General features: G+C 37.2%; 1 protein-coding gene across 2 annotated transcripts in view; it reads right to left on the minus strand.

Moving 5' to 3' along the window:
* Positions 1 to 7,505: 7,505 nt before the first annotated feature.
* LOC117402996 (aftiphilin) overlaps positions 7,506 to 13,433 on the minus strand; it is a 36,274-nt gene continuing 30,346 nt past the window's right edge. Inside the window, exons 8-10 of one of the 2 annotated variants that reach the window (XM_034004791.3) lie at positions 13,000 to 13,083; positions 9,918 to 10,041; positions 7,506 to 8,630 (exon numbers count right to left, since the gene is read on the minus strand). In XM_034004791.3, coding sequence (XP_033860682.2) covers positions 8,486 to 8,630; positions 9,918 to 10,041; positions 13,000 to 13,083 — 353 coding nt within the window. In that variant the 3' untranslated portion in view covers positions 7,506 to 8,485. The remainder of the gene's footprint in view (positions 8,631 to 9,917; positions 10,042 to 12,999; positions 13,084 to 13,433) is intronic. The other variant, XM_034004793.3, reaches the window with a different exon arrangement.

Raw genomic sequence — 13,433 nt, forward strand, 5'->3', positions numbered from 1 at the left:
TGCCTTAAATTGCATTCACACAGCTTCAATAAATACATTTTACCATCCTCCTCTGGACTAGTAGGGAATCACTGAAACTGGTGCAGTGGAAGTGTGTTTCACAAATGAGAATGGCACGGCTGTTCATAGGAGTTCTAACTGTCCAGGAAAGGCTCTTATGCTCATATCAGCATAGAGGGGAGGGCTGAATATTGAACATGAAAAGTTCCACAGCAGAATAGAAAGGAGAAAAGTGTGGGAATGGCAAGTTATCAAAAGGAATTGCTTTTAATGCCATACATGGCTCCTGCTTTTACCTGCTATTTTCTCTATGAAGGTTTGACTTTCCTTTATACTTTATTTAATACAACAAAATAAAAGTGGATATTTGTTTCCCTTTGTATGCGTGTGTGTCCTATAAACTGTGAAGTAAACAGAGTTGGCAGCTTTTTGCACCTAACCAAAAACAAAATTCCTGTAGTAAATATACAAGAGGAAAATAACAACTAACAGCTTCTCCTATTATATGATGATCCCTGCAGTGGCAGTCAAAACATTGGTGGTGAAAAGCACACTGTGTATCTAGTGGAGTGGCTAGGCAGAAACTCTCAAAAACACTATTACTTAGACAAAACTGTTCAGGTTTTCCTTGAGACTGCTGTCTATTGAAACAATTTCCTTTGTGTGGTTTGTGTGTTCGTTGGCTTTTCAGTTTTGTTTCACACAGTGGATAACTGCATTATCTTTACTGTCTCTTCATGCTGTCTCTGATAAGAAAGTCTAACCACTCCCACTCAGCAGTTAGATGAACTGCACTCTCTCTCTCTCTCTCTCTCTCTCTCTCTCTCTCTCTCTCTCTCTCTCTCTCTCTCTCTCTCTCTCTCTCTCTCTATCTCTCTCTCTCTCTCTCTCTCTCTCTCTCTCTCTCTCTCTCTCTCTCTCTAACAGAGAAAGTGACTCACCGCTGGCCCCTGTGGTTGGTATGAAAACTACCAGATTGGTAAAACACAAGCAGTAAATCAACTTGCACAGCTCAATTCAATTCACTGAACTTCCACTTTGTTTGTTTATAATAGTTCAAATGAGCAAATTACAACATTACACCAAGTTTACATAGTGGTTTACAGTATGTTGGTCTTATTAGAGAGGATTGATATGCTTGGGAAAGCGGTTGAAAAGGAGTTTTTTTTCTTTTAACTTACTTATCATTCAGTGGTTAGTGTTTAAATCACCTACATAAAATTGTATATTAAAAACACCTAACCGTGCTGTAAATTACTTTACTGTGGAGTTCTATCAGCAAGGAGTTGAAGCTGAATGATTAACTCCTGTCTGAACTTTAGTACTAATCTAATCTGATTGTACTTTGTATGTGTTTTCAGAGTAAATGTTTTTTTCAAGTTACTTCTAATCCCCAGTAACTAAAACACTCACTGGTACAATATACAGTATAGTGATACTTAAGAATTGTTTGGGCTGGAAGTCTTTCATTAAAATGCTGCAGAATGTATTCAGTTGACTTTCATTGGGGTTTATACAGTGGCTCATTAAGGATAGTGGGGAAAAAAATAATAAAAATGTGTCATGTCGAGATCACAAAATAAATGATCTCACGGTCTTGACGTTTTAAACCTCTATGTCCAGATCATGAGATACTTTATCTTGCCATCTTGACATGACACATTTTTTTCCCCCAGTAAGGGTTATAGGTTTATAAGCCTGACAGTGTTCTTCATTTGCTATATTGAGTAGTGTGAGGCTTCAATAGTAGTGTGTTGGGGAGATACTTTAAGTGCCATATCCACAATGTTTTTAATCATGAGTTGAGTTTTTTCAAAGGCTGTTTTAATAAATACACTAAATGTTCAATGAAACCAATTAATCTAGTAGAGTTTCATGAATATTTATTTATGTTAAAGCATGAGTAAGGCCCGGTGTTTCAAAATTTGCAGCCATTCAAAAGCATTTAGAAACATTGCTAAGGGTTTCACCAATATAGCAAATAATGAAGATGTTGAACCTGTAGTAAACACTGCATTTCTGTATGTCTGAATGCATTGTGCTGCCTGTTCAACTGCATTCTTTAACACCAAATTCTGGTTTCCTTTCATCCTCCACAAATGATTGATGTGCATGTGAGAGAAAGCCACCAATGACTGTGCTGCCTTTTGATATAACAGTGTCTTTCCATCTACATGCAAGCTTACAAGTCTCTTTTGTGTTAGTGAAGTGCATTGTGTTGGTAAATTGAATTACAAAGTTAAACATTTTCCCCAACATGAACCATGTGGCCACCTGCATTATGAGTTGTTTTATATTTATTTTAGCAAATGTATTTCATTTAATGGCTATGAAACCAAAAAGTTACATTTGTGATCAGCTATTTAGTAATGTATCATTTAAACAAGGGGTGTCCAATCCTGGTCTTGGAGGGCTGGTGTCTCTCCTGGGTTTTGTTCCAACTGAAACCTAAATTACTTAATTGGACCAATTAAGCTTCTAATAAGCACTTCATTGGTCAAATTAAGTAATTTAGGGTACAGTTGGAACAAAAACCAGGAGGGACACCAGCCCTCCAGGACTAGGATTGGAGACCCCTGATTTAAACATATTACGCAATCAAATATTGACTGTGTCTCATTTATTTGGTAAAATTAGCTAAATGTAAGTGTGGCAGGGCTGAGATTGTTATTTGTGTAACTTGAAAACAAGTTGGAATTTCGGTTTATCTTTTTATGTGTGTGTGGCAGGGTTGAGGCTCTTTATAAAGAAAATGTGTTTAATTTTACAAATATAGTTTGTGTTAGATATGGCAAGGCTAGAAGGTTACAATTCCCTCCCTGCCTAATTGAAATGTGGCCAGGTGTTGATTGACTAATTGATTATCAGTTAACCCTGGCCACATGCCTTTAAAAAGGGGCTGAAAAGCCAGTCCTTTCTTCTTCATCATCTGCCAGCTTGAAGCGCTTGACTGACTGACTGACTGACTGACAGGAAGAAAGAAAACCAAGGTGAGTCAACCAAATAAGCAGGAATGACCGTGTGTATACCGAGGGTCCACGGTTTAGTGCATGGGGTTAATTTAGGGGATTTTTAATCCCAGAAAGGCATAGTTTAGGTGTGTTAGGGAGAAGGTTCCTGTAGGGGTACCTCCCTTTTAGTGGGAGCCGCATTCAGCCGGTATTTAGCCAGCTTTTGTTTTGTTAGCTGCTTTATCCCACTGTGTTTTGTTTTGCATTTTGTGTATTAATGCACACCTGTGTGTATGTCCTCCCACACTAGGGCTACCATTGCTGGTACCCTAGTGACGGCCACCAACCACTGCACTGCCTGTAATTGTAAAATAAAACCTGGATGCCCGAGCGCCGTTTTGAATCTCAACCTCTGTGTCTCTCGTCTATCAGCGGATACCCACCACCCTAACAGAACACCACTGTTACCCATTACTGTTAGACATTTAGAATTTCTCTTGTTGAAGATGGTGTTTCGAACACAATGAAGTACAGTAAAACCCTGTTTTAAGCCTGCCTCGGTTTAAAAAAAAACACTTCAGGGCTCCCTAGTGGCACATCCAGTAAAAGCGCTCAGCGTGGAGTGCATGATGCGCCCTATAGCCTGGATGTCGCCGGTTCGAGTCCAGGCTCCACAGCCGACCGTGGATGGGAGCTCCCAGGGGGTGGCGCACAATTGTCCGAGCATCGCCTGGGGGTGGGGTTCAGGTCCGCCAGGGTGTCCTCGGCTCACCACGCACCAGCGACCCCTGTAGTCTGGCTGGGAGCCTGCGGGCTTGCCTGTGAGCTGCCCAAGAGCTGCGTTGTCCTCCGACGCTGTAGCTCTTGGGTGGCTGCATGGTTAGTCTGCAGTGTGAAAAAAAGCGGTCGGCTGGCGGCACACGCTTCGGAGGACAGCGTGTGTTTGTCTTCGCCCTCCCGAGTCAGTGCAGTGGTGGTAGCGGTGAGCTGAGCCTAAAAATAATTGGACATATCAAATTGGGAGAAAATAATAAAAAAATAATTGACAACGACTAAATTAAAAAACAAACAAACAAAAAAAACACTTCAAAATTAAGGCCACTTTAAAATGAAGGCAGCTTTTTTACAGTTTGCTCCTGTTAATAACACTAAAGTCAGATATTAAGGCCAACGGTAAAAAAAAAAAAAAACTTAGACATTTTGGGGGGGGGGTTATACTACCAAGAATCAACCTGTGCCATCTACAGAACGTCATGTCACGTATACATTAAAAAAAAAAAAAGAAAAAAAAAGAAAAAAAAGTTGTAGTTTAATCTAAATATATTCTATTAATTTGCTACAGTAATACCTACAAAGTCCACCCTTTGTTGATCCTGGTCTTAAAATCAAGGTTGCACTGCATAACAAAAGCACCATGTGAAAAAAAGACAAGCCATTTTTTATGGGTTGTCTCCTCATTTTGCAGGACTTGTAAACTTAATTTATAACCTCTTATTGTCACAGCTAATAGCAGAAGAGCATGCTTGTTTGGAATGAGTCACCTTTTTTGTATCATTCAGTCTTTAGCCTCTCTAAAGAAGAAACTGCCAATTGTGAACCCAATACATTTTAGCAATGATGAACAAACAGTAAGACTGCTGTATTGTGCCATATACAGCACTGTGACTGTAATTAAAAAAGAAAGGCCGTGGTCTTGCTATTTCTCTTTCTCTATATCAACGTGGGTCTCCTGACACTGAATGTTATTAATATATTTCAAGTCTCAGTATTCCAAGATAAAGGCATCGTAACTCACGAAAACTTTGTTCGTATACTGTGCACAGACCAGACGTTTTGACCGGCAGTCAAAATGTCCTTCTTGTTCAGTAGAATTGCGTAGAAAACTGTAAGATTTGAACAATACATTGTTGAAAAAGAGCTATGAGAAACATCAGCAAAGCACCAAAAGGGTTAATTGTGATTTGCAATTTAAAAAGCCATGAAGGTGAGATGATTGCAGTCAGGGTGATTTGATATGTGTGGGCGGCGCCACAAGTGTGTGGGACTGACAGCTTTGCAGTAATAAAAAAAAAAAAAAGATGATTATCAAACCAACCAGCTAACCTTTTACAAACACAGTGTTACTTACAAGAGATGACTCCTGCATGAAGCACATTGCAAAGGTGGTCTTTTTCAACAGTCATTCAAATATCTAATATGGTTCATTTTAATCTGCCAAGACAATTCTATCAAAACGATTTGGATATCAAAAATGGGAAATCCTCATTGTTTTCCAAGTCAGAACATATGGTGATCAATTTTATGACCAATTTAAAAATGGCATCAGCTTTAAAAAGCTACAATGCCTCTTAGCGATACCAGGAAATATACTTATGTGACTGATGCTGTGGAGATGCAGAGGGGCAGTGTGCTTTTACAATGTCACTGGTCTACTAAAAAGACGTCTGGGAGATCCTTTAACAAATTCCTCAAGAACAGCAGTTATGTTTTCTTGAAACATGGGAATTTGTTTATCCTCTATACCAGGGTTTCCCAGTCCTGGTCCTGGGGACCCACTGTGTCTGCTGGTTTACATTCCAGCTGAGCGCTCAGTTACTTAATTAAACCCTTAAATGAACTGATAATTTGCTTAATCATACCCTTTTACTTGTTTTCAGAGCTTAAACAGTTGCAGATTTCAAGTTAGCTAGAACGTTATAAGTAACTTGAACTAGGCAACTGTCTAAGTAAAAAGGTCTAATTTAAGCAAATTATTAGTTCAATTAGCAGACCAAAAGTCTAAGCTTCAAGGAACCGCTGAGTATAATTCCAGTTGCATTTTCCTTTCATGGAACTAAATTAATTAATTGTAACACATTCACATATAATTTAACTGTTAATTATTTAGTTTGCACACTTTGCGTGTGAAATAACTTTTAGTGAAACTTGATGACGTAACTATAAGTAATCTACCTCATTGTTATAAGAAGAATTTCATTAAAAGTAAACTTGCCATTTGCTTAATCTATGTACCATTGATAAGCTTAATGAGATATATTCTAAGATTGTCTGCATTATCTCAGATTTACTCTGTGCTTGTATGTGGGTGTGTGTTTGAGCGAGCGACTAGCTACGTCACAGCTTGCTCAAGCTGCAGCTTGTGTGTGAGGAGACAGGTGGTGTCATATTTCAATTGCTTGCTAGCCAGCATGAGTGCAGTGAGAATTTTTTAATTGTGTTTTGTGCTTAGAGACCAAGATTTACTTTCTGACTTTTCTGATTCCTGTTTATTTGTGTGCTTAATAAAATACTACTATTGATTGTGAACTTTCCTTGTGTCAATAAAATATTGTTAGTAAGAGAACTAATCAACCCATATAAACATTAAATTAAATTATTGAATTGTTCCTACAATTATAAACATGTCAATCTTCATATTTTAGTAATTTCACAAATATCAGACGGACAAAGTACAACGGCAAATCTTGTTGCGTCGGGCGATACAAATTGCACACCCCTGCTGTGTCTGTTGATAGCTTTCCTACAAGGTTTACAACCACTATATATATATATATATATATATATATATATATATATATATATATACACAATACAGTTTTCTACAGAAAGAAGAATTGCAGTAGCTACAGGACCTTTTGTGCTTATCACAATCACATGGTTTCTGGTAAGGGAGATACCTTGTTATTACAGGTTGTCACACAGAGGTTTCATTGTGCCTTTTTACTACTTTGTTTCAACAACATAAAATATTGCTACAGTGTGTAGCATTCCAGACTTCTCTGCTGTGGCAATCCAATCTCCAGACTTCCATTAATCAAACAAAAATACAGTGGGGAAAAGTTTCAGTGCAGTATTGTGTAATGGGCAGTGGAACAACAACCTGGTTAATAATTACGGATATAATCCTGCAACGGATAAATAAACTCTTACCATATTTTCTTATTTCAGATGACTTTTCATTATAACGTAGAAACCAAAGGCAAAAGTGATTCAGAAATCTATATACATTTGTTAAAGGCTTCTCTTTATATAACCCCCGCCCCCCATGGTAAAACATCTTACCCTTTGTATTTGGTAATATACCACCGACCTCATTATAAAACATGTAAATTTGCTGATTTTTGAATGCACTGCACTAGGCACACACAGTTTAAGAATATATTGCAGTTATACAGTAGTCTAGGAAAAGTGCTGCACCATTGGCCATTGATAACTCAAGACATCAGCTTCTGCATTAATAATTTAAATATGGTTGTCCATAGTAATTTAGATTGCACCGCATTTAAACTAGCAATCTTTTTTTTTTTTTTTTAGATCAGTTGACAGATAGAAAACCCAGGGTTTGAAATCCATATCCTTACATAATATTAGTATTAACAGAATTTAGCACAATTGAGAGTCAAGAGAGACCCAGGACTGAATAACAGGTTACTGAATAACAGGTTACTCAACCTTTTATTGGCATTAAAATCATGTTTGGTTTTTTTGCTTTTTTTCCAGGGGGTTATTGGATCTCAAAATGCACACAGGGAATAAGTACACACAAACCAGTGATTTCTCTTAAATAATTTTATTTTTTTGTGTACACTAAAAGTAATTTTACACACTAAAGTCGCAAAAGAACCTGGGCATGCGTATTAACCTTTTGACAGTGTATTGTTTTTCCATAGGAATTTTCCCATACATTTACAGTCCATAGTTTTACTGTACACAGTCTAAAACCACAGCGAACTATGATTACATCCATCTCTTCTTTACAATGTGCAAAATCCTCATTAAAATAAGTACAGTGGTAAAAGAAAACAGAAAAAAGCTGTAACATCTCAAATTTTAACCCAAGACTTTGAAGCTATTATTGGTCCCTCATTCTCTGTGATTGATTCAATTTGATTATCACTAGAAACTATTCACATTTGATTATTTTCTATATCAGTGGTTCAAACCATAAAATAAAAATGTATCCAATAAATGGATATATTGAATAATGTAGTTAGTAATTTTGGGAGACGGCAAGAAAGGCTGTCACTGCCTATAAATAATCTTTTAAACAAAACAAAAAAAGCACACAAAAAGATAAGACAGAACATGTTTTTGTAGTTAAAAAAACAAATTAACTTAAAACAAAAACCAACAAGGCAATTAACACAACAGGAAAACATTCACCTGGAAGTCGCAGGCAGCGAGTGAGGCTTTCAAGTTCTCGTTTGTTTTATTTTCATGCCTTCCATGAAGGACTCAACCAGTGTTATCTCACAAAGATGGAAATGTTTACACCCCCAGCACAGCAGAAAGAAACAAATGAATATAATTACCAGATCTTACAAAAAAAAAAAAAAAAACACACTTCACCCTGATTTACAGATTGATTCTTCTAATATAAACAGCACTTTTAGGACTTCAGGTATGTAAATAAATACACATTTTCTTATTGTATTTATACCTTTCCAGAGCTGCTAAACAACAATACCTCTGAACGTGTACGTTTCAAATTTAAAATTAATTAAAAAAAAAAAAAAAAAAAAAGATCGGTGCCGTTAGTCTGCATGTTCTTGTGAACATGTTAGAGGGGTCAATGTGGCAGGAAACATCAGCACCTTGGCTTGCATAAAGGACAGGTCAGGCAGGCTGGCGATCACCTTGGCAGCCTCTTCACTAAGGTTCTCGTCCTTTTTAGGTTTCCTGTGGGAGAAGAAACATGGAACAGCTTCATTTAAATTATGCTAAAAGGGGTGTGCAGTATTCCATTTCTCATGGATGAAACTGAACAACTCAGTTTAAAAAACATTTTGAAATATTATGAACTTCAGTAAATTGCAGTTTTTATCTGCTGTACATCCACTCTATTAAAACTGAAAATGGACAGGTTCCTAGTCTATACAATATACTAGAGTACAGTCCCTGATTCAACCAGTTATATACTACAGCTATGGCCAAAAGAATTTTAGGACTGAGACAAAAAAACAAACATAATTTCGATATTTTATTTAATATAATGTAATCAAAGAAACTACAAAATGATATCGCTAAAGTCTACCGGTAGTACAGTATTTCATGTTAGATTTCGAAATGTCACATTTTTCAATGTGTCCGCTTTTCGTTAAGTATATGGAACACTACAAAGCGGAATGTAATTCAATATGTTAATGTTGCATTATTCATCAGGTTTCATTCGACTTGAAGAAAAATGTGTTAATTCTATTAGCGGGGGATGCAAAACGTTTGGCCATAGCTGTACAATTAGATACTATACTAAAACGTATGGACCTTTGTTATGTATGTACACATAATCAAGGTTTCATTCTAATGCCAACAGTAATAGAGTCATCAGCTCCATCTACTGGTATTAAACTATAGCACTATTGAAGTCTTACATTTGTGTTTTACTAATATTAGTACCACACTTGAAAAATTACCCATTTGTCAAATTTAAAAATACTGTATTTTAGGATTGAGAAGTTCTGGTTACTTTTCACTGCATTTTGTTTATACAGTATACTTGACCACATTAACATTTATAAAATATACACCAATAATTTGTTAAGAAGCATGACTGCTTTGCTAGTTTTTATAACAAAGCCTTCCCCCTCATAAAAATATTGATCTAACTTTATACAAAGTTTCGGGAAAATGTGCTCACTTTTTAACAGGAACTTTGTCGGTAGTGCCGGACTTGACCCGCTTAACTTGAGATCCAGCTCCTTTTCAATAGGTTTCTGGATCTAACAAGTCTGTGGTTATGTTATAAAATTGTACTTATGTTATCATAATAACACTGTCAGTGGTAACAGATAAAGGACGAATGATATGGTGACTATATAGACACATACCCTTCAATTGAAATCAAAGCAACTGGTGAGTCTCAAAGGGTTACCTACCACAGATCTCTAGTCTACAGAATGATGCAATGATTGCACACTAGGCACACTGCTGCAGTACAGTTATCCCCTCCCAGACACCAATCTCTACCTTGCAGACGTGCTTGTCTTCTCCACTGTAGACATGAGTCTTGCAAATGCATCAGCCACACGGCTGGATGTGCTGGAGCTTTCCAGTTTAGAGGTTGTTAATGCATACAGCTCAGGGTCCACACCTTAACAATAGGATAGAGTCAGATGAAATATTACAAACCCAGAAAAAGTCAAGCAGCAGCTCTGCAAATTAACAAAACTGCTATGGTTTCTGTAAACATCTGAACAATGTTTAAGGGATTAGTTTGGGGATATTGAAGTAGTTTCAAATTACATTTACCTTGTTTTTGTTTTTACTGCTCCATTACCTTTTTTTTTTTTTTTTTTTGAACAATGATTTTTATTCATTTTCCAGTTTTTTTTCTCCGCTGCAACCCTTGAACTAACTCAGGCGAGACAAAGACGAGCACTCGCTTCCTCCGAAACGAGCGCCAACAGCATCAGAAAATTGAATGTGAAGCTTTAAGCAATCTTAGTGGATGAAGGCAAACCGATACAAGAATCAACATATTTGAATCAACCACTTTATAGCCCCTTTCACACTGGCACTCCTACCCGGATCCAGACCCAGGTTCTGGCTACCCGGGTCATAATCTCGTGCAGTGTGAAACCACGTACCTGGGTCGTACCCAGGTTAACCTGGGTCCCAGTGACCCACCTCAGGATGTGGGTCAACACGCTTTGACCTGGGTTGAGCGAGACAAAATGTACGACGACGGACAAAATAACAAACAGCCACGTCTGCGTAAAGGTTTCATTTCCGCAAGGAACGTTTTTTTTTTATTCCGTTTAGCCATATTTGTGTTACTTGAGACATACCATGAGCCAGATTGCAACAGGGATGAAGAAACGTTTGCTCTAATCAACATTTGGGCCGACTGTTCAATCCAGAGAATTTATATGTGACTTGCGTCTGTCACCCAGGTCAACCCTGCCTTATCAAAAGCAGTGTGAAATCGTGTAGCCTGACCCGCATGACATCGGGTCCTGACCCGGGTAGGTTCCGACCCGGGGACAGCATGCCAGTGTGAAAGGGGTTTATGTGGACTTTGGACATTGCAACCTGTTTCCTCAATGACATCACATTGCATGCAATTAAACCTGATTTCTGCTGATAGATCAGAAAGATACATGTGTAGTTAACCTCACTGTACAGTTAAGCTCAATGTTACAACAGTGTGTATTTCTAATAATAATTACAATGTAAGATGTACTTACATATTATAGTGAGGTTTTCCACCATGGATTTTGAGGTGAAATGGGCAAACTTTCAGACCACCGCAGAATATGACCCATTTGCTCCAGTGTATATATAACTTTTACAAAATGATCCATAAAATAAGGTGGTCACTAATTTGCAAGATGAAAACCAAGGCGATGTACAATAAAATTGCTGCTCTAAATTTGGAATAGAGTAATTTATATTATTTGAAGAGAGATCTGCTATTAAGAGTTTGTGTAGGCTTTCTAGTGGATTGTACCAAAATTACCCTTGCTAAAACAGAGAAATCAAAACCGATAACCCCAGTAAATAATGCATAGTATATATTCTTCACACCAATGTGAGGTATTCATTTGTTGGCAAGATTCAGTTCTGGAAAGCCCAAATAATTCCTCAACAGGTCAAAGAACATGCCAGCTTATTCCGTTTTAATATTTGCACAACTTAAACATGACAGATGTTTACAGAACAATATGCATGCAGTTCTAGGCGATTGCAAAAAAGGGGACATTAAAATACTAAACTGTTGATTAGTGTGGAGTTCCACATTTCAACCACTATAACTCATAAAAAAAGTATAAAATAGACCCCATTTATAGTGTTTTGATGTATTTTGTATACCAGCGTTACTAAAATACAAGTTGGAAAATACACTGAAGAAGTAAGTTCATTCTAAAATGCATCAGAATGCATCAGAATGCTTAATAAGGTGAACGAAAACATGTATGCTCTCATTCAGCCTTGCAGATGGATATAACAAGTAATATACAATAGGTCAATATCTTGATTGAGGTTTTTACTTGTGGAATTCAGGGACTACCTAGCTACCCCTACTCATCTCACACATAACATAATATGTAGTTATTTTTTGAGCTTTGAAATAATGAACAATCGCGGCAAGGTTTCTACAACTAAAAAAGCGATTTCTCAATTTAGAAAACAGGAAACTGGAAACTGAACCAAGGTGAAAGGTTGCATGTGTTTTTCTGGTAATCAAATTCGGTTTCTTGTGAAAAAAGTATTTTGTTATAGTTTCCAAACTGTGGCTAATGTGAATAAGGAATAGAGTTTTACAGGGGTTTAAGAAACATTTGGACATCCCACTATTTTGCCAGTTTTAGAAGATCTGTTTTTAAAACTGAATGATGAACTTAAAGAATCTGAAATGATGTCTATGTGGGAAAACAATTGCAGTCTAATCTAAACACCCAAGCAAAGTGTTGCAGAATAAATGAAGCACACAGCACAAGAACAGACAAGAAATGACTGAAGAAGGACATGGCGTATCTAAAAAAATAAACATCTTAACAAAAACCCTGTATAAGCTAAAGTCTCTTAAACTCCAGGGGTTTGTTTAAACCAAGTATTTACACCACTTTGAGTTTAGGTCTGCTGGGATGCAACACCAATTTACTGAGATTTGGGAACTCAGGACCTATACATTAAAATTAGCTGGTGGGCATTACATGTTGGTCAGTGCAGTGCCTCCTAGCAAAATGGCATGATGTATATATAGTATGCCCCTTAATAAGGGGTCAACATCACTTCCCCCACATCCCCTTAAAAGGTATCCCATCCAAGTACTAAACAGGCCAAGCCATGCTTCGCTTAAAAGAATCCAATATGACATTCTTATTTAAATTAATATTTAGGCCTGGGATCAAACAAAAAAATAGACTTAAGGGTCACAGTGTCAAACGCATGAAGTACATCTAAAAATGTAATTGCTTCTAAAAGCTGTTTTCAGAGTCTTTATCACAGTTTGTTTTTTTAGGTAAGCAGCCATGTGAACAGATCATGTGTTAGTAGTTTGTTAGCAGTTGAGAAAGTCTGTGGTTAAAACAAACACTCTGCTGACCTGGGATACTGGTGGTGCTGCTAGAACTAGTGTCATCCACGGGCCCAAAGAAATCAAGGTTCAGAAGAGTGGAACCTCCGCTAGCTTGAAATTCAGTGACCGTGTTGGTAGGCAGCCATACAGAAGATAAGCCACAGGAAAGAGGTTATGTGTAAAAAGTGTTAAGACACATACTTGAACATGCAGGTTATTAGTAGAGCATCAGCAATTAAAAAAATCTACTGTACATCGAGATCAAAGCTCAAGTTATTAGCGAGCTATGCTCCAGTAAATTACTAACAGGATAGCTCAACCTTTTTTAATGTACAAAGCTGTGATCTGACACTTATCATTAACTTGGTTTTAGAAGAAAGTAGATTTATTGCAATCAGGCATACAGTATTTCCATGAAAGGATTTAAGACAGTTTCTCTCATTAAAGGGAAACTTTAAAAT

Source organism: Acipenser ruthenus, chromosome 5 (assembly GCF_902713425.1).
Source record: "Acipenser ruthenus chromosome 5, fAciRut3.2 maternal haplotype, whole genome shotgun sequence".
Classification (NCBI taxonomy): domain Eukaryota; kingdom Metazoa; phylum Chordata; class Actinopteri; order Acipenseriformes; family Acipenseridae; genus Acipenser; species Acipenser ruthenus.